This window comes from Bombina bombina, chromosome 6 (genome assembly GCF_027579735.1).
Source record: "Bombina bombina isolate aBomBom1 chromosome 6, aBomBom1.pri, whole genome shotgun sequence".
Taxonomy (NCBI): domain Eukaryota; kingdom Metazoa; phylum Chordata; class Amphibia; order Anura; family Bombinatoridae; genus Bombina; species Bombina bombina.
The window spans coordinates 844958471-844983184 of NC_069504.1; the positions used below are offsets into that span (position 1 = coordinate 844958471).

Sequence of the window (24714 nt, forward strand, 5' to 3'; positions counted from 1 at the left end):
GATTACTTAGGAGCTGTTAATACAAGTCTGGATGCGTTCGCAGAAAGACTCTCCCTGCATCTCCAGACTCACCGAGAGGCTGACAAGACTTCTTAAAACTCCAGTCCCATTTCGAAGGGCAGATACCCTCCATAAGGAACTACTCAGAATCTTCTGACACTTCTCTGCCAACCTCCTGTGACGAAAGGCAAATAATGACTGGGATATGAGGGAAGTGGGGGGAGTAATTAAGCCTTTGACTGTGGTGTCTTTGCCTCCTCCTGGTGGCTAGGTTCAGTATTTTCCCAACAGTAAGGAATGATGCCATGGACTCTCCTCATATTAAGAAGGAAATATAGGTAATTAGCGTAGTGGGTCGTTCTGTCTACACACCACAGGATAGGGGTACTCAGCAGTAAATATTACCAGGGAGGGCCAAGATATTTTTTTTTTTTTTACATGTGTAATAAATGCTGCTCTTTCATAGGCACAACAGAACATTTTCTCACAATCTAAATGCTTCAAAATAAAAATTTAAACCAGTCAATAAAATTGGTATTTTTGCTTTCTAAAGACACACCTATTAAACCTCAACATATCTTGCACTAAAATGTCCCTTTCATAGCACATAATCACATTTTTATAAAAGATAGTATGTGGTGAAATAAAATGTACATCTGCATATAAATGTATATATTTGTCTGAGCATATAAAAATATACTTACTTTGTTTCAAACTCTATTAAATTGGTATCAACGGGAGCATCTGTCTGGGGGAATTCTGCAAGGGGGGGGGAGGAAACAAACAAGTTTGTGAGATAGGGCGTGACAGTTTCCAAAAGCAGACAAGAAGGGCGGTAATGTGTTACTTACCAGATAGTGGCCGTGAGATTGTCTCAGGAGGCTTAGGGTGCATAAGGACAAAAGGTAATTCCACAGAAACATCCCTGAAGAGAGAGAAAAGAGAGTGAGAGAGGAGAGGGAAAAGAGGAGCAAGTGAGATAGTGACCATTAGAAATCTTTAAGAAAACCATTAGCAGAGCAAAATTAAATGTGTCCATGTTGGTGATGAGGACAATTATTTCAGGAAATTGTGTTACCTTTTAATGGACCAAAAACATTTTTGCGGGCCACGTCTTAAAAAGGGCAATGTAGAACTAGAAAAGGTTTAGAGAAGGGCAAACAAAAAAATCAGTAGGGGAAATAGAGGGGATTGTATAAAGGAGAGGTCAATAACATTTAGTTATGCAGAGAGGAAACGTTAAGGAATCTCTCTTTATTCTAAGAATGTAATAGAAAATTAGCTCTAGGTTTTCTCAAAAAGATGTCTCTTAAAGTGATGGTAAACTCTTCCCTTTATAAAACAGATCTGGAATGTTAGTGATATTTTAGATGGAGTTTAATTCATCAGATGTAATTAAGTTGTGTTATAAAACTTACCACCACCACCCACCACTTCAAAAGTCAGTTATTCTGTGCGCTAAAGGATTGAACTGTTCTCCAATCAGCACTATCCCCTTTGGGCGCCTTTTGTTGTAGCTAAAGCATTTACTGAACAACAATTGAAACCATTAGCTCACAGAAAAAAATACTTTTAAAGTTAACAATCAAACCACCTGCTACTTGCTTTATTTGGATAATCCAAACCAGGACTTTCTATTAGAGTAAACCATAAAAGCCTAATCACCAGTGTTCTGCCGAAGCCGATTAAGGACATATACGTGGCAGGATTAGGCTTGTGACAACTGCCCTGCACAGTTCCAAATGTCAGCATTAGAAAACATTCATTTCAGACTTAAATTTCAGGAAAAATGGACAAAATAAATAAAAGTATATAGCAAAGTTGATATGCTACACACAAACATTTTTATAGCAAAATCTCAAGTGTTTACTGTATTTGCCAATATATACAAGTCCTCAACATAAAACATGCATAATAGTAAAAAAGTTCCCAAGCAAACAAATGATGGGAGGGGGGAGAAACATTTTTTCAAATGGGCTGGGCCCTTTTTTTCCCTCATGTATATTACTACAGCAATGACTAACAAGCAATAGTAACTATTTCAAATGACAAAAAAGGTTTGTAAACAGTTTAGCATAGTCCTGCATGTAAAATAAATTATTGGGAACGATTTTAAAAGGAGAAATGTTACAGTGGGGCTTTAATATTCTGAAGAATTTCTGCAATATACTATACTTGCAAAAATGCACCGTAGACAAGTTTTCACAAGTTTTGCAATTACTATCGTGTCCACGGGCATTTGACACTCAAACACTATTTGACAGGCAACCACTGGTCCAACAGACGCAAGATCCTGCATTCAAATATTTATGATACTTTTTCACTTTAAAAGCATTTATTTTTAATCTATGAGCAAAGGGGCTTTGCAAACCTAAGGTATTTCTGAGAAAAGTTAATGTGTGTATGTGGTAGTGACAATCACAGGTTAAAGGGACACTCAAGTCAAAATTAAACTTTCATAATTCAGATAGAGCATGCAATTTTAAACAACTTTCCAATTTATTTCAATTAACAAAAATGTGCACAGTCTTTTTATATTTACACTTTTTGAGCCACCAGCTCTTACTGAGCATGTGCAAGAATTCACAGAATATACGTATATGAATTTGTGACTGGCTGTCACATGATACAGGAGTGGAAATAGACATAACTTTAAAATGTGTCAGAAAAAAAATCTACTACTCATTTGAAGTTCAGACCAAAGGGATAGGAAACTCAAAATTAAAACTTGCATGATTCAGATAGAACACGAAAATTTTACGACACTTAACCCCTTGAGTGCTAATGACGGCTCTATGCCGTCACAGAGTTTCCCGCTCTGGTGCTAATGACGGCTCAGAGCCGTCACTAGCACTCTCCCAACTTGAGGGAGATCTGGGGGCTCCCACCCACTCCTACCCCGGCGATCGGTGCTGCATAATGACAGGCATCGCCGGGGATTCCGTTTTACGTGACGACGTCACAGCGCAACTTTATTTAACATTAACAATGTTAAATATAGGAGCAGGGGGCATGCTGCTTAGAAGCCTGTATCTCAGGCATCTAAGCAGCTACAGACCCCCAAGACCCACCGTTGGAAAGGTAATCGCCTAACCTTTCCAACGGTGTAAGTCTTGGGGATCTGAAATAAATAATTATTTTTAAAAATATTAAATAAAAAACCCTTTAAGAAAACCTTAGCACCCAGGTGGGAAAGTGCTTAGCACTCAAAGGGTTAAATTCACTTCTATTTTTAAATGTGCTTTGTTCTCTTGGTATCCCTTGTTGAAAAAGAATATGCACATATACTATACTAGTGGGAGCTAGCTGCTGATTGGTGTCTGCACACGTGTCTCTTGTGATTGGCTAACTAGATGTGTTCAGCTAGCTGTCAGTAGTGTGATGCTGTTCCTTCAGCAAAGGTTAAGAGGAGAATGAAGCAAATTTGATAATAGAAGTAAATTGGAAAGTTGATTAAAAACTATGTTTTATTCAAATAATGAAAGAAAATGTTGGAGTTGCCTGTCCCTTAAGTGCTAATGCATTGTATTTTTATCATGCATTTGTTGATTATGCAAATCTACTATATTTACTGGTCCTTTAAAGGGACACTAAAGCCAAAAAAACAGAATTTATGTTTACCTGATAAATTTCTTTCTCCAACGGTGTGTCCGGTCCACGGCGTCATCCTTACTTGTGGGATATTCTCTTCCCCAACAGGAAATGGCAAAGAGCCCAGCAAAGCTGGTCACATGATCCCTCCTAGGCTCCGCCTACCCCAGTCATTCGACCGACGTTAAGGAGGAATATTTGCATAGGAGAAACCATATGGTACCGTGGTGACTGTAGTTAAAGAAAATAAAATATCAGACCTGATTAAAAAAAAAAAAAACAGGGCGGGCCGTGGGCCGGACACACCGTTGGAGAAAGAAATTTATCAGGTAAACATAAATTCTGTTTTCTCCAACATAGGTGTGTCCGGTCCACGGCGTCATCCTTACTTGTGGGAACCAATACCAAAGCTTTAGGACACGGATGAAGGGAGGGAGCAAATCAGGTCACCTAAATGGAAGGCACCACGGCTTGCAAAACCTTTCTCCCAAAAATAGCCTCAGAAGAAGCAAAAGTATCAAACTTGTAAAATTTGGTAAAAGTGTGCAGTGAAGACCAAGTCGCTGCCCTACATATCTGATCAACAGAAGCCTCGTTCTTGAAGGCCCATGTGGAAGCCACAGCCCTAGTGGAATGAGCTGTGATTCTTTCGGGAGGCTGCCGTCCGGCAGTCTCGTAAGCCAATCTGATGATGCTTTTAATCCAAAAAGAGAGAGAGGTAGAAGTTGCTTTTTGACCTCTCCTTTTACCTGAATAAACAACAAACAAGGAAGATGTTTGTCTAAAATCCTTTGTAGCATCTAAATAGAATTTTAGAGCGCGAACAACATCCAAATTGTGCAACAAACGTTCCTTCTTTGAAACTGGTTTTGGACACAGAGAAGGTACGATAATCTCCTGGTTAATGTTTTTGTTAGAAACAACTTTTGGAAGAAAACCAGGTTTAGTACGTAAAACCACCTTATCTGCATGGAACACCAGATAAGGAGGAGAACACTGCAGAGCAGATAATTCTGAGACTCTTCTAGCAGAAGAAATCGCAATTAAAAACAAAACTTTCCAAGATAATAACTTAATATCAACGGAATGTAAGGGTTCAAACGGAACCCCCTGAAGAACTGAAAGAACTAAATTGAGACTCCAAGGAGGAGTCAAAGGTTTGTAAACAGGCTTGATTCTAACCAGAGCCTGAACAAAGGCTTGAACATCTGGCACAGCTGCCAGCTTTTTGTGAAGTAATACCGACAAGGCAGAAATCTGTCCCTTCAGGGAACTTGCAGATAATCCTTTTTCCAATCCTTCTTGAAGGAAGGATAGAATCCTAGGAATCTTAACCTTGTCCCAAGGGAATCCTTTAGATTCACACCAACAGATATATTTTTTCCAAATTTTGTGGTAAATCTTTCTAGTCACAGGCTTTCTGGCCTGAACAAGAGTATCGATCACAGAATCTGAGAATCCTCGCTTCGATAAAATCAAGCGTTCAATCTCCAAGCAGTCAGCTGGAGTGAAACCAGATTCGGATGTTCGAACGGACCCTGAACAAGAAGGTCTCGTCTCAAAGGTAGCTTCCAAGGTGGAGCCGATGACATATTCACCAGATCTGCATACCAAGTCCTGCGTGGCCACGCAGGAGCTATCAAGATCACCGACGCCCTCTCCTGCTTGATCCTGGCTATCAGCCTGGGGATGAGAGGAAATGGCGGGAACACATAAGCTAGTTTGAAGGTCCAAGGTGCTACTAGTGCATCCACTAGAGCCGCCTTGGGATCCCTGGATCTGGCCCCGTAGCAAGGAACTTTGAAGTTCTGACGAGAGGCCATCAGATCCATGTCTGGAATGCCCCACAGGTGAGTGACTTGGGCAAAGATTTCCGGATGGAGTTCCCACTCCCCCGGATGCAATGTCTGACGACTCAGAAAATCCGCTTCCCAATTTTCCACTCCTGGGATGTGGATAGCAGACAGGTGGCAGGAGTGAGACTCCGCCCAAAGAATAATTTTGGTTACTTCTTCCATCGCTAGGGAACTCCTTGTTCCCCCCTGATGGTTGATGTACGCAACAGTCGTCATGTTGTCTGATTGAAACCGTATGAACCTGGTCCTCGCAAGCTGGGGCCAGGCCTGGAGCGCATTGAATATCGCTCTCAGTTCCAGAATATTTATCGGTAGAAGAGATTCTTCCCGAGACCAAAGACCCTGAGCTTTCAGGGATCCCCAGACCGCGCCCCAGCCTATCAGACTGGCGTCGGTCGTGACAATGACCCACTCTGGTCTGTGGAACATCATCCCTTGAGACAGATTGTCCAGGGACAGCCACCAACGGAGTGAGTCTCTGGTCCTCTGATTTACTTGTATCTTCGGAGACAAGTCTGTATAGTCCCCATTCCACTGACTGAGCATGCACAGTTGTAATGGTCTTAGATGAATGCGCGCAAAAGGAACTATGTCCATCGCCGCCACCATCAACCCGATCACTTCCATGCACTGAGCTATGGAAGGAAGAGGAACGGAATGAAGTATCCGACAAGAGTCCAGAAGCTTTGTTTTTCTGGCCTCTGTTAGAAAGATCCTCATTTCTAAGGAGTCTATAATTGTTCCCAAGAAGGGAACCCTTGTTGACGGGGATAGAGAACTCTTTTCCACGTTCACTTTCCAGCCGTGAGATCTGAGAAAGGCCAGGACAATGTCCGTGTGAGCCTTTGCTTGAGGAAGGGACGACGCTTGAATCAGAATGTCGTCCAGGTAAGGTACTACTGCAATGCCCCTTGATCTTAGCACCGCTAGAAGGGACCCTAGTACCTTTGTGAAAATCCTTGGAGCAGTGGCTAATCCGAAAGGAAGCGCCACGAACTGGTAATGTTTGTCCAGGAATGCAAACCTTAGGAACCGATGATGTTCCTTGTGGATAGGAATATGTAGATACGCATCCTTTAAATCCACCGTGGTCATAAATTGACCTTCCTGGATGGAAGGAAGGATAGTTCGAATGGTTTCCATCTTGAACGATGGGACCTTGAGAAATTTGTTTAAGATCTTGAGATCTAGGATTGGTCTGAACGTTCCCTCTTTTTTGGGAACTATGAACAGATTGGAGTAGAACCCCATCCCTTGTTCTCTTAATGGAACAGGATGAATCACTCCCATTTTTAACAGGTCTTCTACACAATGTAAGAACGCCTGTCTTTTTATGTGGTCTGAAGACAACTGCGACTTGTGGAACCTCCCCCTTGGGGGAAGTCCCTTGAATTCCAGAAGATAACCCTGGGAGACTATTTCTAGCGCCCAAGGATCCAGAACATCTCTTGCCCAAGCCTGAGCGAAGAGAGAGAGTCTGCCCCCCACCAGATCCGGTCCCGGATCGGGGGCCAATATTTCATGCTGTCTTGGTAACAGTGGCAGGTTTCTTGGCCTGCTTTCCCTTGTTCCAGCCTTGCATTGGTCTCCAAGCTGGCTTGGCCTGAGAAGCATTACCCTCTTGCTTAGAGGACGTAACACCTTGGGCTGGTCCGTTTTTACGAAAGGGACGAAAATTAGGTCTATTTTTTGCCTTGAAGGGCCGATCCTGAGGAAGGGCGTGGCCCTTACCCCCAGTGATATCAGAGATAATCTCTTTCAAGTCAGGACCAAACAGCGTTTTCCCCTTGAAAGGAATGTTTAGTAGCTTGTTCTTGGAAGACGCATCAGCCGACCAAGATTTCAACCAAAGCGCTCTGCGCGCCACAATAGCAAACCCAGAGTTCTTAGCCGCTAACTTAGCCAATTGCAAAGAGGCGTCTAGAGTGAAAGAATTAGCCAATTTGAGAGCATTGATTCTGTCCATAATCTCCTCATAAGGAGGAGAGTCACTATCGAGCACCTTAAGCAGTTCATCAAACCAGAAATATGCGGCTGTAGTGACAGGGACAATGCATGAAATGGGTTGTAGAAGGTAACCCTGCTGAACAAACATCTTTTTAAGCAAACCTTCTAATTTTTTATCCATAGGATCTTGGAAAGCACAACTATCCTCTATGGGAATAGTGGTGCGTTTGTTTAAAGTAGAAACCGCTCCCTCGACCTTGGGGACTGACTGCCATAAGTCCTTTCTGGGGTCGACCATAGGAAACAATTTTTTAAATATGGGGGGAGGGACGAAAGGAATACCGGGCCTTTCCCATTCTTTATTAACAATGTCCGCCACCCGCTTGGGTATAGGAAAAGCTTCTGGGAGCCCCGGCACCTCTAGGAACTTGTCCATTTTACATAGTTTCTCTGGGATGACTAAATTTTCACAATCATCCAGAGTGGATAATACCTCCTTAAGCAAAATGCGGAGATGTTCCAATTTAAATTTAAATGTAATCACATCAGATTCAGCCTGCTGAGAAATGTTCCCTAAATCAGTAATTTCTCCCTCAGACAAAACCTCCCTGGCCCCCTCAGATTGGGTTAGGGGCCCTTCAGAGATATTAATATCAGCGTCGTCATGCTCTTCAGTAACTAAAACAGAGCAGCCACGCTTACGCTGACAAGGGTTCATTTTGGCTAAAATGTTTTTGACAGAATTATCCATTACAGCCGTTAATTGTTGCATAGTAAGGAGAATTGGCGCGCTAGATGTACTAGGGGCCTCCTGAGTGGGCAAGACTCGTGTAGACGAAGGAGGGAATGATGCAGTACCATGCTTACTCCCCTCACTTGAGGAATCATCTTGGGCATCATTGTCATTATCACATAAATCACATTTATTTAAATGAATAGGAATTCTGGCTTCCCCACATTCAGAACACAGTCTATCTGGTAGTTCAGACATGTTAAACAGGCATAAACTTGATCAGAAAGTACAAAAAACGTTTTAAAATAAAACCGTTACTGTCACTTTAAATTTTAAACTGAACACACTTTATTACTGCAATTGCGAAAAAACATGAAGGAATTGTTCAAAATTCACCAAATTTTCACCACAGCGTCTTAAAGCCTTGAAAATATTGCACACCAATTTTGGAAGCTTTAACCCTTAAAATAACGGAACCGGAGCCGTTTTAAGCTTTAAACCCCTTTACAGTCCCTGGTATCTGCTTTGCTGAGACCCAACCAAACCCAAAGGGGAATACGATACCAAATGACGCCTTCAGAAGTCTTTTATAAGTATCAGAGCTCCTCTCACATGCGACTGCATGCCATGCCTCTCAAAAACAAGTGCGCAACACCGGCGCGAAAATGAGACTCTGCCTATGCTTTGGGAAAGCCCCTAAAGAATAAGGTGTCTAAAACAGTGCCTGCCGATATTATTAAATCAAAATACCCAGAATAAATGATTCCTCAAGGCTAAATAAGTGTTAATATCAATCGATTTAGCCCAAAAAAAGTCTACAGTTTAAATAAGCCCTTGTGAAGCCCTTATTTACAATCGTAATAAACATGGCTTACCGGATCCCATAGGGAAAATGACAGCTTCCAGCATTACATCGTCTTGTTAGAATGTGTCATACCTCAAGCAGCAAGAGACTGCAAACTGTTCCCCCAACTGAAGTTAATTGCTCTCAACAGTCCTGTGTGGAACAGCCATGGATTTTAGTTACGGTTGCTAAAATCATTTTCCTCATACAAACAGAATTCTTCATCTCTTTTCTGTTTCTGAGTAAATAGTACGTACCAGCACTATTTGAAAATAACAAACTCTTGATTGAATAATGAAAAACTACAGTTAAACACTAAAAAACTCTAAGCCATCTCCGTGGAGATGTTGCCTGTACAACGGCAAAGAGAATGACTGGGGTAGGCGGAGCCTAGGAGGGATCATGTGACCAGCTTTGCTGGGCTCTTTGCCATTTCCTGTTGGGGAAGAGAATATCCCACAAGTAAGGATGACGCCGTGGACCGGACACACCTATGTTGGAGAAAATGTATTTCATGATTCAGGTAGAGAACACAATTTTAAAAAAACTTTCCAATTTAGTTTTATTATCTAATTTGCTTAATTCTTTAGATATTCTTTGCTGAAGAAATAGCAATGCACATGGGTGAGCCAATCATACGAGGCATCTATGTGCAGTCCCCAATCAGCAGCCACTAAGCCTATCTAGATATGCTTTTTAGTAAAGGATATATCAAGAGAATGAAGCAAGATAGAGGTAAATTAGAAAGTTGTTTAAAATCGCATGCTCTTTCTAAATCATGAAAGAAAAAATTGGGTTTCAGGTCCCTTTAAGTAAAAAAATGATTGTGGACGATATAATGGCTACCAAACAATAGAATATAGCATTACAGCTGGTACTTGTAATATAGCCAACTGATTTAACCACACAAGGTCACAAGGCAACAGAGCAGTGATATAGGCTGCTTAAGAGTTGGAGATTCTGTCGCAACATTCTAATACGTAATCACAGACAGCAGTGCACTATCTGTATATTTAAAGAGACAGTATACATTAATTTTCATTTAACTGCATATAATAAACACTACTATAAATAATAATATGCACAGATACTGATATAAAAATCCTGTAGAAAACATTTAAAAAACTTGCTTAGAAGCTCCTAATTTAGCACCGTTAATGAGGTTAGGCTGGGACACCAAGTGAAAGGGGCTGAGAGCAGAACCTCCCCCCTCCCCTGCATGTGAAAAACAGAATTTATGCTTACCTGATAAATTACTTTCTCCAACGGTGTGTCCGGTCCACGGCGTCATCCTTACTTGTGGGAATATCTCTTCCCCAACAGGAAATGGCAAAGAGTCCCAGCAAAGCTGGCCATATAGCCCCTCCTAGGCTCCGCCCACCCCAGTCATTCTCTTTGCCGTTGCACAGGCAACATCTCCACGGAGATGGTTAAGAGTTTTTTGGTGTTTAAAGGAACAAGTAAGGATGACGCCATGGACCGGACACACCAATGTTGGACAAAGACCCATTATACAAACAGAAGCAATCTGAAGTCTGTATACATCTAAAACTGTGGGGCTTGGTTAGTAGTGTGAAAACCAGCACGTTATTTAAAAATAAGCAAAACTATACATTTTTACAAAAACACCCCCAGATGGGCTGTATAAATGGATCACCTACAAAACATTTATGCAAAGAAAACTCTAGTGTACAATGTCCCTTAAAGATCATTTAGAATGACTTTTTATTAATTTGCACCTTTGGGGATATAAATTAATTGATCATTTCTGCAATTCTAACTGCTTCAGAAGGTTTTTAATTTTTTTTTCCATTTTTAAATAAGTTATGTCTTAATCAAGTGTCAACCACACCAGTCAATATAAAAAACATATTTCCAAACAATGTCTACATTAGTTCTACTTTTTCCTGGGGCCTTAAAAATTAGCACAGATTTTCCCCAGTTGGCCATCAAGACATGAAAGTCAAAGTTAAATTCACGATAATGACTTTTTAAAATGTACTTCTTTCGCCTAGAATCGATAGTTACAATTGATCTCCTTATTCATGACAACATACTGAGATATTCTCAGGCACTATATGTATAAAATTGCTAAAAACACTTCTGACATATAGCCCTCAAAACAGGAGCGTGCCTCTGAGGCTACCTCAGTATGCGCTGATTGAAAAGAGTCAAGTTTTAAAGTAAAACCAAGAAAATTGTTTGTTTTTTTAAATTGTACGTTTTTATAAGAATCATGAAAATGTTCTTTTGATATTCATATCCCTTTAGCATAAATACTCTAATTCTTTAGTGAGATCAACTGTAAAAATATTCCCTATTTACGCACAGGCCCACAAAAGCAGCATTTAATCACTTAGAGGTGAGTCTTGTCGTGCTAATTATAGTCACTCTTCTGAATTCCTTTGTAAGGGCCACTATAGCAGAGTGTGCACAAAACTAGAAGCAAGAAAATTAGCAAGAAATAATAGCAGAAGTGATGCAAATCTAAATATACCTCTTAGTTCACCAGAATTACCTTTCTATCTCATTGCATCACACTAAAGAATCGTCTTGGCTGTTAAGGGACAGTAAACACAAGACATAAATGCATTAGATGTTAAAAGGCAAAAACAAAGTTGATTTCCTAAGACCTGAAACATGGTCACATAAAATGACTTCTGTGTAGAACTTAATAGGTTAGGAGAGTGTATTGTGCTTGGTGAAATGTAAGAGAAGACGTTAGATAAAATGTTTTTTTTTGTTCAGAAATGTAAAAAGTGTTTGTTTTTAACTTTAGGGGATAAAATCTCTCAAAATCTTGTGATTTTACAAGCTGTTGCTAAGATAAAGTTACATAATTCTTCACTATGTGCAGAATTATGTAACATGTTTTACATTTGCTGTCCCTTTAAGCTCAAACAAGGTGGCGTCCATCACTTTATCTTAATTTTACATTCTTGTTTTTTTTAATAAAAAAAAACATTACTTTTAGGAATAAGACTTTGAATAATGTAGGCAGGGGTTGTATTGACCATGCAAAAGGATTTGAGAATTCTAGAAATGTTCTACGTGCAATGTGCACAAATGCTTGCAGTTTAGTAAGCAAATTACCTGCACTTACTGCAATAATGATTCAAGATCATTTTAGTAGCTATAACAGAGACATGGTACAATGACTCTCACGACTGGGAAACAGTCATACCTGGTTACATCTTGTTTAAAAAAAAATAGAGTAGGAAAAAAGGGGGCGGAGTTGCTCTGTACGTTAAAGATATAATATTAAAGTAACTAAAATTTTAGAAAAAAATGACAATGTACAAAGTGTTTGGGTAACTATAGAAACTGAAGGGAAACAGGTGTTTAGAATAGGAGTAGTATATAGACCACCATTACAGGATGAAGCATCAGACAATTTATTAATTGATGAAATAGCCAAAATTACAATGAAGGACAATGTTATAGTAGTGGGGGACTTTAATATGCGTGATGTAGACTGGGAAGTACCTGTTGCCAAATCAACTAGAAGTAAACATTCGGGAATCTTTACAAGGGGAATCTCTTGAGCAACTAATAAAAGAACCAACATGTAAAGGAAATATATTAGATTTAGTACTTACAAACAGTGATATAGTATCTGAGGTGTATGTGGGTGAGAACTTAGGTTCTAGTGATCATCAGTCTGTATGGTTCTGCATGATTGCCCCCCAGCTTAAATGTACCCTCCCACTCCTTTAACACACTCTTGCTGGACCATCATTAACCTAATATCTCTCTCCTTTAGTTTGATTTCCAACACATCCTCTCCCAAACTCAGAGAAAATACACAGACTTTTCCACTCAGCTGCAACAACTGCCCTCTGACTTACTACAGGTAGCCTTCTGGAAAACAGCTTCCCTCCCACCCTACCCCTCACCCCACCCACCCCAAGCTTATTTCCTCATTTATAGATAGTCTCCCACACAACTTTCACTCTCCTGAAATGACAAATGCAAACACTAATCAGCACATCCTTCCATTCCCTTAACCCTATAGAATACACAGTACTTTTGTTATATTATGTTTAATATACCTTTTGTTCCCTTATGCACTTGTTACAGTAATTCTGTGTCTTATGTCTAACTGGTTCCCAATTCTGTAAAAATGCTCAATATATTCATATTCCTTTTTGCTACCCTTTGTCTCTATAAGAAACTACACTATTCAATTACTCCTTCTCCCTCTCCACCTGCACTGTTCATTAGCCCATCTCTCTTAAACTCACCTTGCTTTTGTACTCATGAACTTTACCTATTCCTAAACACTCTCTCTACCCCCTGCAGCTCATTTCAAAAGCAGTCTCTCTACTGAAAATCTGCATCTCATCTCTTGTCACTCTCCCTCTTGCTTCTACTTACTGCTGGTGACATCTCCCCTAATCCTGGTCCCATACCACTGACAAGCCGTGCACATCCATGTGTACCATCCCATAGACTCAGAAAAAACTCTGCACACCTTACTCACATTCCTCTTGCATCTAAAGCCACTACCCCTTTCACTTGTGCACTCTGGAACTCTCGCTCTGTTTGCAACAAGCTCACTTCTATACATGACCTCTTCATCTCCCACTCCCTCAATCTTCTGGCCCTAACAGAAACCTGGCTCTCTCCCCTAGACACAGCATACACTGCTGCTCTGTCACATGGGGGTCTCCACTTCAGCCACACTCCTAGGTCTGATAACAGACAAGGAGGTGGTGTAAGTATTTTACTCTCCTCTCGTTGCACCTTTCAACAAATACAGCCTCTCTCTTCCCTCACTTTTCCCTCATTTGAAACCCACATGATTCGCTTATTCTCCCCTCTCTCTGTACGTGTTGCAGTCATATACCGACCCCCTGGCTCCTCAACTCAATTTCTAGATCACTTGGCTGCCTGGCTACCCTATTTCCTTTCCTCAGACACCCCTGCCCTCATTCTTGGCGACTTCAACATCCCCCTTAACAATCCCACTGCCTCATCCGCTAAACAACTTCTGCAACTCACTTCCTCTTTCAGTCTGTCACAATGGACTGATTCTCCCACTCACAAAGACGGTCACTCTCTTGACCTGATCTTTAGCTATCGATGCACTCTCTCAAACTTCTCAAACTCCCCTTTTCCTCTTTCTGACCACCATCTCCTTACTTGCAACATATCATCCCTTCCTATAACTCTCCCTCCTTCTACTCCTCACACCAAACTTCACAGAAGCACTATGTCTTTAGATCAGAAACAACTTGCTAATTCCCTTAAACCGCTCCTCTCATCCTTCTCCTCCTTTTCCTGCCCTGAACAATCTATCTGCCACTATAATTCCACCCTTACATCCGCCCTTGACAATCTCGCCCCTCTTACCATTGCTCGGAAATCACACACTCATCCCCAGCCCTGGCATACTCCTCTGACACGGTACCTACGCAGATGTTCCCGTACTGCTGAATTGCATTGGAGAAAATCACGGAGTTCAGCTGATTTTCTTCATTACAAATTCATCTTGAACTCCTACTATTCTGCCCTTAATCTCCACAAGCAACACTACTTCTCTACTCCTATCTCTAATCTTTCTTCAAACCCAAAACGTCTGTTCTCCACTTTCAATACTCTCCTCCACCCTCCCCCACTTCCTAATACAACTTCTCTGTCAGCTCAAGACTTTGCCAGTCACTTCATTAACAAAATTGACTCCATCAAACATGAAATCAGCTCTCAACATAATTCCATTCTCTCCCCCCCCTCAAATGCTCTCACTCAACCACAACCCTCATAACCTGAAACTTAGTTCATTCTCCCCTGTTACGGAGGAAGAAGTTTCGGCACTTATACTGCGCTCTCACCTCACTACCTGTCCCCTTGACCCTATCCCCTCACAGCTACTCCCCTCCCTCTCTGCTACCCTTACCCCTATACTAACACATATTTTCAACCTCTCCCTCAGCACTGGTACATTTCCCTCATCGATGAAACATGCACTGGTCACACCTATCCTCAAAAAACCTTCCCCTTGATCCTACCTCCCCATCCAACTACCGCCCTATTTCCCTCCTCCCTCTTGCTTCAAAGCTTCTTGAAAAACTAGTACAGGGAGTGCAGAATTATTAGGCAAGTTGTATTTTTGAGGATTAATTTTATTATTGAACAACAACCATGTTCTCAATGAACCCAAAAAACTCATTAATATCAAAGCTGAATATTTTTGGAAGTAGTTTTTAGTTTGTTTTTAGTTTTAGCTATTTTAGGGGGATATCTGTGTGTGCAGGTGACTATTACTGTGCATAATTATTAGGCAACTTAACAAAAAACAAATATATACCCATTTCAATTATTTATTTTTACCAGTGAAACCAATATAACATCTCAACATTCACAAATATACATTTCTGACATTCAAAAACAAAACAAAAACAAATCAGTGACCAATATAGCCACCTTTCTTTGCAAGGACACTCAAAAGCCAGCCATCCATGGATTCTGTCAGTGTTTTGATCTGTTCACCATCAACATTGCGTGCAGCAGCAACCACAGCCTCCCAGACACTGTTCAGAGAGGTGTACTGTTTTCCCTCCTTGTAAATCTCACATTTGATGATGGACCACAGGTTCTCAATGGGGTTCAGATCAGGTGAACAAGGAGGCCATGTCATTAGATTTTTAGACTTTTATAACCTTTCTTGCCAGCCACGCTGTGGAGTACTTGGACGCATGTGATGGAGCATTGTCCTGCATGAAAATCATGTTTTTCTTGAAGGATGCAGACTTCTTCCTGTACCACTGCTTGAAGAAGGTGTCTTCCAGAAACTGGCAGTAGGACTGGGAGTTGAGCTTGACTCCATCCTCAACCCGAAAAGGCCCCACAAGCTCATCTTTGATGATACCAGCCCAAACCAGTACTCCACCTCCACCTTGCTGGCGTCTGAGTCGGACTGGAGCTCTCTGCCCTTTACCAATCCAGCCACGGGCCCATCCATCTGGCCCCTCACTCTCATTTCATCAGTCCATAAAACCTTAGAAAAATCAGTCTTGAGATATTTCTTGGCCCAGTCTTGACGTTTCAGCTTGTGTGTCTTGTTCAGTGGTGGTCGTCTTTCAGCCTTTCTTACCTTGGCCATGTCTCTGAGTATTGCACACCTTGTGCTTTTGGGCACTCCAGTGATGTTGCAGCTCTGAAATATGGCCAAACTGGTGGCAAGTGGCATCTTGGCAGCTGCACGCTTGACTTTTCTCAGTTCATGGGCAGTTATTTTGCGCCTTGGTTTTTCCACACGCTTCTTGCGACCCTGTTGACTATTTTGAATGAAACGCTTGATTGTTCGATGATCACGCTTCAGAAGCTTTACAATTTTAAGAGTGCTGCATCCCTCTGCAAGATATCTCACTATTTTTTACTTTCCTGAGCCTGTCAAGTCCTTCTTTTGACCCATTTTGCCAAAGGAAAGTAAGTTGCCTAATAATTATGCACACCTGATATAGGGTGTTGATGTCAGACCACACCCCTTCTCATTACAGAGATGCACATCACCTAATATACTTAATTGGTAGTAGGCTTTCGAGCCTATACAGCTTGGAGTAAGACAACATGCATAAAGAGGATGATGTGGTCAAAATACTCATTTGCCTAATAATTCTGCACTCCCTGTATATGCACGCCTATCCCATTTCCTTACGTTAAACTCCCTTCTTGACCCGCTGCAATCTGGATTTCGTCCCTATCACTCCACAGAGACAGCTATTGTTAAGGTCACCAACGACCTACTTACAGAAAAATCAAAAGGTCACTTCTCTCTGCTTATCCTCCTTGATCTGTCCGCAGCCTTTGACACTGTCGACCACCCTCTTTTGCTCCAAACCCTGCAATTCTTCGGCATCTGTGACACAGACCTTTCGTGGCTCTCTTCCTACCTATCAAACCGTACCTTCAGTGTAGCCTTCTCTGGGGCCTCCTCTGCCCCGTCACCACTTTCTGTATGAGTACCGCAGTCCCCTTCTCTTCTCAATCTATACATCATCACTAGGCTCCCTAATTAAGTCCCACGGTTTCCAATATCATTTGTATGCCAATGACACCCAAATCTACTTCTCTGCACCAGACCTATCTCCTTCCTTGCTAACCCGTGTCACTAACTGTCTTTCTCACATCTCTTCCTGGATGTCCTCCCACTACCTCAAACTAAATCTCTCCAAAACTGAGCTCCTCATTTTTCCCCCTTCTTCCAAAATCTCCACCCCCAATATCTCTATAACTGTCGACAACTCCATCATTACCCCTACCCCGTATGCCCGATGTCTCGGGGTCACATTTGACGCCGATCTTTCCTTCACTCCTCACATTCAGTCCTTGGCTAAAGCCTGCCGCTTCCACCTTAAAAACATCTCCAAAATTAGACACTTCCTTACACAAGACACATCTAAGATTTTAATCCACTCTCTCATTCTTTCCCGCCTTGATTACTGCAACTCTGTCCTCTCTGGTCTCCCCACCTGCCGCCTAGCTCCCTTACAATCCATACTGAATGCCTCTGCCAGACTCATGTTCCTTACACGTCACTCTTCATCTGCTGCTCCTCTCTGCCAATCCCTTCACTGGCTTCCTCTTGCCTCTAGGATCAAACACAAAATTCTCACTCTGACATACAAAGCCCTCAACTGCACTGCTCCCCCCTATATCTCAGACCTTGTCTCCAGATACTCTCCCTCCCGTCCCCTTTGCTCTGCTCATGACCTCCTACTCTCCCCCTCTCTGGTTACCTCATCGCATTCCCGTTTACAGGACTTCTCCAGACTGGCTCCCATCTTGTGGAACTCTCTGCCTCGCGCCCACAATACTCTCCCCTAGTTTTGAAAGCTTCAAGCGCTCCCTAAAGACTCTGCTGTTCAAGGATGCATACAACCTATGCTAACCTTACTTTATACCAGTTCCACCCCTCCATTGCTATCCCCTGAACCCCCTTAGCATGTAAGCCTAAGAGCCCAGCTGTTTGTAGATCACCTTCTTAAGAGTGGATTACAACAGTGCAACTCTTGGCAGGGCCCTCTACCCACTTTATCCCTTAATTGTTTTATACTCCCCTTTGTTTATAGCGCTGCGGAATCTGTTGGCGCTCTACAAATAACCGATAATAATAATAATAATATGGTTTAATATTCAGGCAAAGGTAGTGTGCAATCATAGTAAAACAAAAGTCCTAGACTTTAGAACAACTGATTTTTCTTACATGGGCAGATACCTAGATGAATCTCTAAAATGGATGGCACAGATTACAGGAGTACAAGAACAGTTGGAATGCTTTAAAAATGCTATTCTAGAAACAACTAAACACTATATTAGGCTTGTTTGTGAAAGTAAAAGAAAACCAATATGGTTTTCAAGAGAAGTAGCACATGCAGTTAAGACAAAAAAGACAGTCTATAAAAAAATTCAAACTCACTGGCTCTGAAGAGGATAAGGAAAAATGGAGACCCATCAAAAGACAAAACAAAACAGTTAATCAGAAAGGCTTAAGCTGATGCAGAAGAGAAAATAGCACAATCTGTAAAAAACGGTGACAAAACCTTCTTTAGATATATCAGTGAAAAGAGAAAAACTAACGGAGGGCTAGTTAGACTCAAGAATGATGATAGAGTAGTGGAAAAAGATAAACAAACAGCAAACTGTTTAAATGATTACTTTTGTTCAGTCTTTACAACAGATGGTAAAGATAGTGAGATTCTATTAAGGGATGTTACTGTAAATAATAATGTGAGTAGTACTTTTCTTTTTACAGAGGAAGAGGTTTCAAGAGCTTTATCAAAAATAAAAAAAGTAAATAAGTCTGTGGGTCCAGATAATATTCATCCAAGGGTTCTAAGAGAACTTCGATCCATTATAGCTACTCCATTAGCTGATTTATTTAATCAGTCACTTCTAACAGGAGTTGTTCCAAAAAGACTGGAAAATTGCCAATGTAGCCCCTCTTCATAAAAGGGTAGTAGGGAAGATTCTGCTAACTATAGGCCAGTCAGTTTGACTTCAATTGCAGGGAAATTAATGGAAACTCTTTTAAAGGAAAAAGACTTGTATCTTTCCTTCAGACAAACAACTTAGAAGACAAGGTACAGCATGGTTTCACTGCTGGAAGATCATGTCAGACTAATCTAATTGATTTCTTTGACAATGTAACTAAAATAATAGACCAGGGAGGAGCCGTAGATGTTGCATATCTAGACTTTAGCAAAGCATTTGACACCGTCCCACACAACAAACGTATTCACAAAATGTATTGTCATGGAATAGATGCTAAGATTGTTAAGTAGGTAGAATGCTGGCTTAAAGATAGACGACAGAGGGTTTCAATTAAAGGAGTACATTCAAATGAGGCATCAGTTACTAGTGGTGTTCCCCAAGGGTCAGTTCTTGGGCCTGTTTTGTTTAACATGTTCATAAGTGATACTGGAAGTGGGCTTAAGGGGAAGGTTTGCTTGTTTGCTGATGATACAAAAATTTGTAACAGGGTAGATGTTCCAGGAGGGATTGATCAAATGAACGGTGATATTAAAAAAACTAGAGGGCTGGTCAAATAAATGGGATCTGAAATGTAATATTACCAAGAATAAAATTATGCATATAGGATCCAAAAACCCAAAGGCCAATTATAGTCTCAATGGTACATTACTGACTGTAACTAAAGAAGAAAGGTACTTGGGAATTATAATTTCAGAAGATTTAAAATTTGGTACACAATGCAGCAGTGCAGCCAGTCGAATACTTGGTTGCATTGGAAGATGTATTAGTAGCAGAAATAGCAAGGTTCTTATGTCACTTTACAGATCATTAGTTAGACCAAATCTGGAAACCATATCTTCAGAAAGATATAAATAAACTAGAAGCTGTCCAAAGGAGGGCTACTAAAATGGTACATGGTCTAAAATATAAAACGTACAAAGAAAGACTCTGATCTAAATATGTATAGCTTAGACTGAGGATAGAATGGAAAGAGGTGACATGATAGAAACCTTCAAATATATGAAGGGACTTAATAAAATAGAAGCTTAAAGAATTTTTCACAAAAAAAAAAAAAATGCCAAAACAAGGGGTCACAATCTAAAGTTAGAGGGTAGCAGATTTAGGAGAAATTTAAGGAAGCATTTTATTTTACAGAAAGGGTGGTGGATTCATGGAATAAACTTCCAATTGAGGTGGTAAACACAAAGACTAAAGGAATTAAAAAATGCCTGGGACAAGCATAAGGCTATCCTAAGGAAAAAGTAACATGTAATATGGGTAGAGTTGATGGGCCTTTTTGGTTCTTATCTATCGTCAAATTCTATGTTTCTATAAGTTATCAATCAACCAATACAATAGTTAAAAAAAAAAAAAAAAAAAAAAAAAAAAAAAAAAGAGTCCACGGATTTCATCCTTACTTGTGGGATATCGCCTCCTGGTCAGCAGGAGGAGGCAAAGAGCACCACAGCAGAGCTGTATAAATAGCTCCTCCCTTCCATCCCAACCCAGTCATTCAACCGAAGTTAGGAAGGGAAAGGAAAAGCCAAGGTGCAGAGGTGTCTGAAGTTTAACAAAAATTAAATAACCTGTCTCATAGAACAGGGCAGGCCGTGGACTCATCGTATCGAAAAAGAAATAAATTTATCATCAGGTAAGCATAAATTTCCTTTTCAAGATACGATGAGTCCACGGATTTCATCCTTACTTGTGGGATACAATGCCAAAGCTATAGTACACGGATGAAACGGGAGGGACAAGACAGGGAACCCAAACGGAAGGCACCACTGCTTGAAGAACATTCCTCCCAAAATCAGCCTCAGTTGAGGCAAAGATATCAAACTTGTAAAATTTGGAAAATGTGTAAAGAGACGACCAAGTCGCAGCCTTGCAATCTGTTCAACAGAAGCATCATTGTTTGAATGTCCATGAGGAAGTAACAGCCCTAGCGGAATGAGCTGTAATCCGTTCAGGAGGCTGCTGACCAGCAGTCACATACGCAAAACGTAAGACACTCTTCAGCCAAAAAGACAGAGGTAGCCGTAGCTTTCTGACCCCTAGGTCTCTCTGAAAAAATAACAAAGAAGACGATTGTCGAAAATCCTTAGTCGCTTGGAAGTAGAACTTTAAAGGACGAACCACAGCTAAATGGTTTAACAGACGTTCCTTCTAAGAAGGATTAGGACACAAGGAAGGAACGACAATCTCCTGATTAATATTCCTGTTCGAAACAACCTTAGGGAAAGACCCAGGTTTAGAACGTAACACCACCTTATCCGAATGAAAAATAAGGTAAGCGGAATTATATTGTAATGCCAAAAATTCAGATACTCTTCGAGCAGAAGAAATAGCAACCAGAAATAAAAATTTCTACGGAATGCATAGGTTCAAACGGAACCCCTTGAAAAACTCCAAGAACTAAATTCAAACTCCAAGGAGGAGCAATCGGTCTAAACACCGATCAGATTCTAGTCACAGCCTGACAAAAGATTGTACACCTGAAATATCTGTCAACCGCTTATGTAACAAAATAGATAAAGCAGAGACCTGTCCCGTTAAGGAACATGCTGATAACACTTTCTCCAATCCTTCTTGGAGAAAAGACAAAAAATCCTGGGAATCCTAACCCTACTCCATGAGTAGCCCTTGGATTCACACCAATAAGATATTTTATGGAAAATCTTCCTAGTAACCGGCCTACGTGCCTGAATCAAAGTATCTATGACCGAATCAGAAAAACCTCGCTTGGATAAAATTAAGCGTTCAATCTCCAAACAGTCAGCTGCAGAGAAACTAGATTCGGATGATGGAAGGGACCCTGAATGAGAAGGTCCTTCCTCAATGGAAGCTGCCACGGTGGTCGAGATGACATGTCCACCAGATCGGCATACCAAATCCTGCGAGGCCACGCAAGGGCAATGAGGATCACTGATGCTCTCCACTGTTTGACTTGAACAATCACCTGGGAAAGGAGAGCAAACGGAGGGAATACATATGCTAGGCTGAAAGACCAAGGAACTGTCAAGGCATCTATCAGCTCAGGCCGGAATCCCTGGACCCAAATCTCAGAAGTATGGCATTCTGACGAGACGCCATAAAATCCAACTCCGGTCGACCCCATCTGAGAATCAGGTTTGAAAACATTTCCGGGTGGAGTTCCCACTCTCCCAGATGAAAGGTCTGTTTGCTCAGAAAACCTGCCTCCCAGTTGTCCACCCCTGGGATGTAGATCGCCGACAGATGGCAAGAGTGAGCCTCCGCCCACCGAATATTTTAGCCACTGCAGTCATCGCAAAGGAATTCCTTGCTCCTCCTTGATGATTGATGTAAGCCACTGTCGTTATGTTGTCCGACTGGAATCTGAAGAATTTGTCTGCAGCCAACTGAGGCCAGACCCGAAGCGCATGGAATATCGCCCTCACCTCTCTAAGATGTTGATGGGAAAGAGAGATTCAGCTTGAGTCCATACTCCCTGAGCCCTCAAGGAGTTCCAGACTACTCCCCATCCTAACAGGCTGGCAACCGTTGTCACAATCACCCATGAAGGCCTGCGAAAGCATGTCCCCTGGGAAAAATGATCCGGCGACAACCACCATAGAAGAGACTCCCTCAACTCCTGTTCTAGAATTATTCGAGGAGACAAAATTTGTAGAGTCTCCATTCCACTGCCTGAGCAAGTTTAGCTGCAGAGGCCTGAACTGAAACCGAGCCAACGGTATGATGATCAATGCCGCCACCATCACTCCGATTACCTCCAGGCACTGAACCACTGGCGGCTGAAGAGAGGATTGAAGTGCTCAACATGTATACAGAATCCTTGACTTTCTGACTTCTTGTCAGAAAAATTCTCATGAATATAGAGTCGATGAGATAACCCAGAAGGGTACCCCATTCTTGGGAAGGAAAACACAATGTCAGTATGGGAACTAGATTGCTAACAAGATGACACCTGAAAAAAAATGTCGTCCAGATAAAGCGCCACCGCAACACCCTGCGGTCTTAGAACCGCCAGCCGAAACCCCAGAATCTTTGTGGAAATCCTGATAGCCATGACCAACCCAAAAAGAAGTGTTGGTCCCGAAAGGCAAACCACAAAGAACTAGTGATGATCTCTGTAGGTAAGAACATGAAGATATGCATCCTTTAGATCTACTGTCCTCATAAATTGACCCTCCTGGATCCAAGGAATGATAGTACGAAAGTTTCCATCCAGAAAGATGGAACTCCGAGAACTTGTTCAGAGTCACAAAGACTAAGATAGGTCTGAATGTTCCCTCTCGGTGGGAACTACAAACAGTTAAACAAAAATCCTGCTCCTGTATCGAAACAGGCCAAGCACTCCCATGGAAAGAAGGTCTCCTACCCAAAGTAAGAATGCCTCTCTTTTAACTGGTCTGCAGAGAATCTTGAAATCAGAAACCAGTCCACTGTGAATCCTTGAAACACATTTTTTTTTTTATTAAACAAAAAAAACAGAAGAAATCATCTCCATCAAGCCAGGTTCCTACAAGGCCTTCTTGAATGAATCGTTAAAAATTTAGACATAGATCTAAATCTGTAAAACAAAGCACTGACATAAGACTCAGAAAGCTGGGACAGAGAAACCTGAAACCTATGCTCCAATTTTAAAAACTTCAAGGAAAGAAATTGAAAAAAAGGAACTGGACAATTGACAGCCCTTATCCTATCCTGGATTTTATTCAGATGAGTTTCTGACTTAAAGCATCAGACAACGCATCAAACCGAAATAACATTGCACTAAAGACGGTAATAAAATACACCGCTGGATACCATTGGACGCCCTTGTGTACTCCCCTTTTCCCATTTTCATCCAGATAACCCTTGAGAATCTAACTATTCACTGGAAAAAATAGTAGCTCTCATAGCTAAGTTGGAAACTACTCCATTCACCCTAGGTAATGTCTCCTTAGCTAAGTTGGTTATGGGAAAAATCTTCTTTAAGTATAGGGAATGAGGACTTCCCCATTGTGTATAACTCACAGAACGCACTAGGATAGATTACACCTAATAGTGAAAATAACTCCTCTAGCAATGGATAGATTCCATGAGGAAAAAACATGGAATGCATGATATGCAAAGAAAAACTCCTGACGGAGTATAATAGGGAGCGCAGAGCACCACTGCATGTGTGCCCAAACATCTTGTAAACACTATAGGATTGTGGAATAAAGAGATCATTGTCCCCGGGACTCTGAGTTTTCTATCCTGTTAGCTTGTGTGATGAGCCACAGCAAGCTATAATAAAAGGAGAAAAAAAGAAAAAAAGAATGTAATGTTTAATAAAAAACGTTACTGTTCCTTTAAATTTTCCTATTTCTGTGACAGAAAATATCTAATGAGCAGGTTAACCTTGCAGGAAATACACATTGTTATGTACATTAAAGTAACCATATCTGGGGGGCGGAGCTGACTAACAAGGAGAGTGGACGTGTCTGTCTGGAGCTCCTATGTAATAACAATTAAAGATGAGCAAATATATAGCTATCTAATGATTTCAACCTCTCAACACTTTGGCAGTTAAGGGTAATACGATCTACCTGCTTTTCCCTAAAAATAACCCTCCATCTTGCAGACTCTAACCCCACTTTAACAGCGGCACTGTTTGGGGCCTGCTTCATCTGACGAGGCAGTCTGGGCGTAATTTCATCTTATTCTGCAGAGTCCCTATCTCGCCCTCTGCAGCATGGATCTAATGGTAGCACTTCACAAGTTTGAGGATCGTTTTTGCAGTGCCCTGGATACCCATTACT

The 24714-nt window shown here is 41.3% G+C and overlaps 1 protein-coding gene across 2 annotated transcripts in view; it reads right to left on the reverse strand.

Moving 5' to 3' along the window:
* Positions 1 to 24714, reverse strand: part of ARRB2 (arrestin beta 2) — a 134078-nt gene that overhangs the window by 28729 nt on the left and 80635 nt on the right. For both annotated transcript variants that reach the window (XM_053718247.1, XM_053718248.1), the window contains exons 13-14: positions 852 to 925; positions 705 to 759 (exon numbers count right to left, since the gene is read on the reverse strand). In XM_053718247.1, the coding sequence (XP_053574222.1) occupies positions 705 to 759; positions 852 to 925 (129 nt within the window). The remainder of the gene's footprint in view (positions 1 to 704; positions 760 to 851; positions 926 to 24714) is intronic.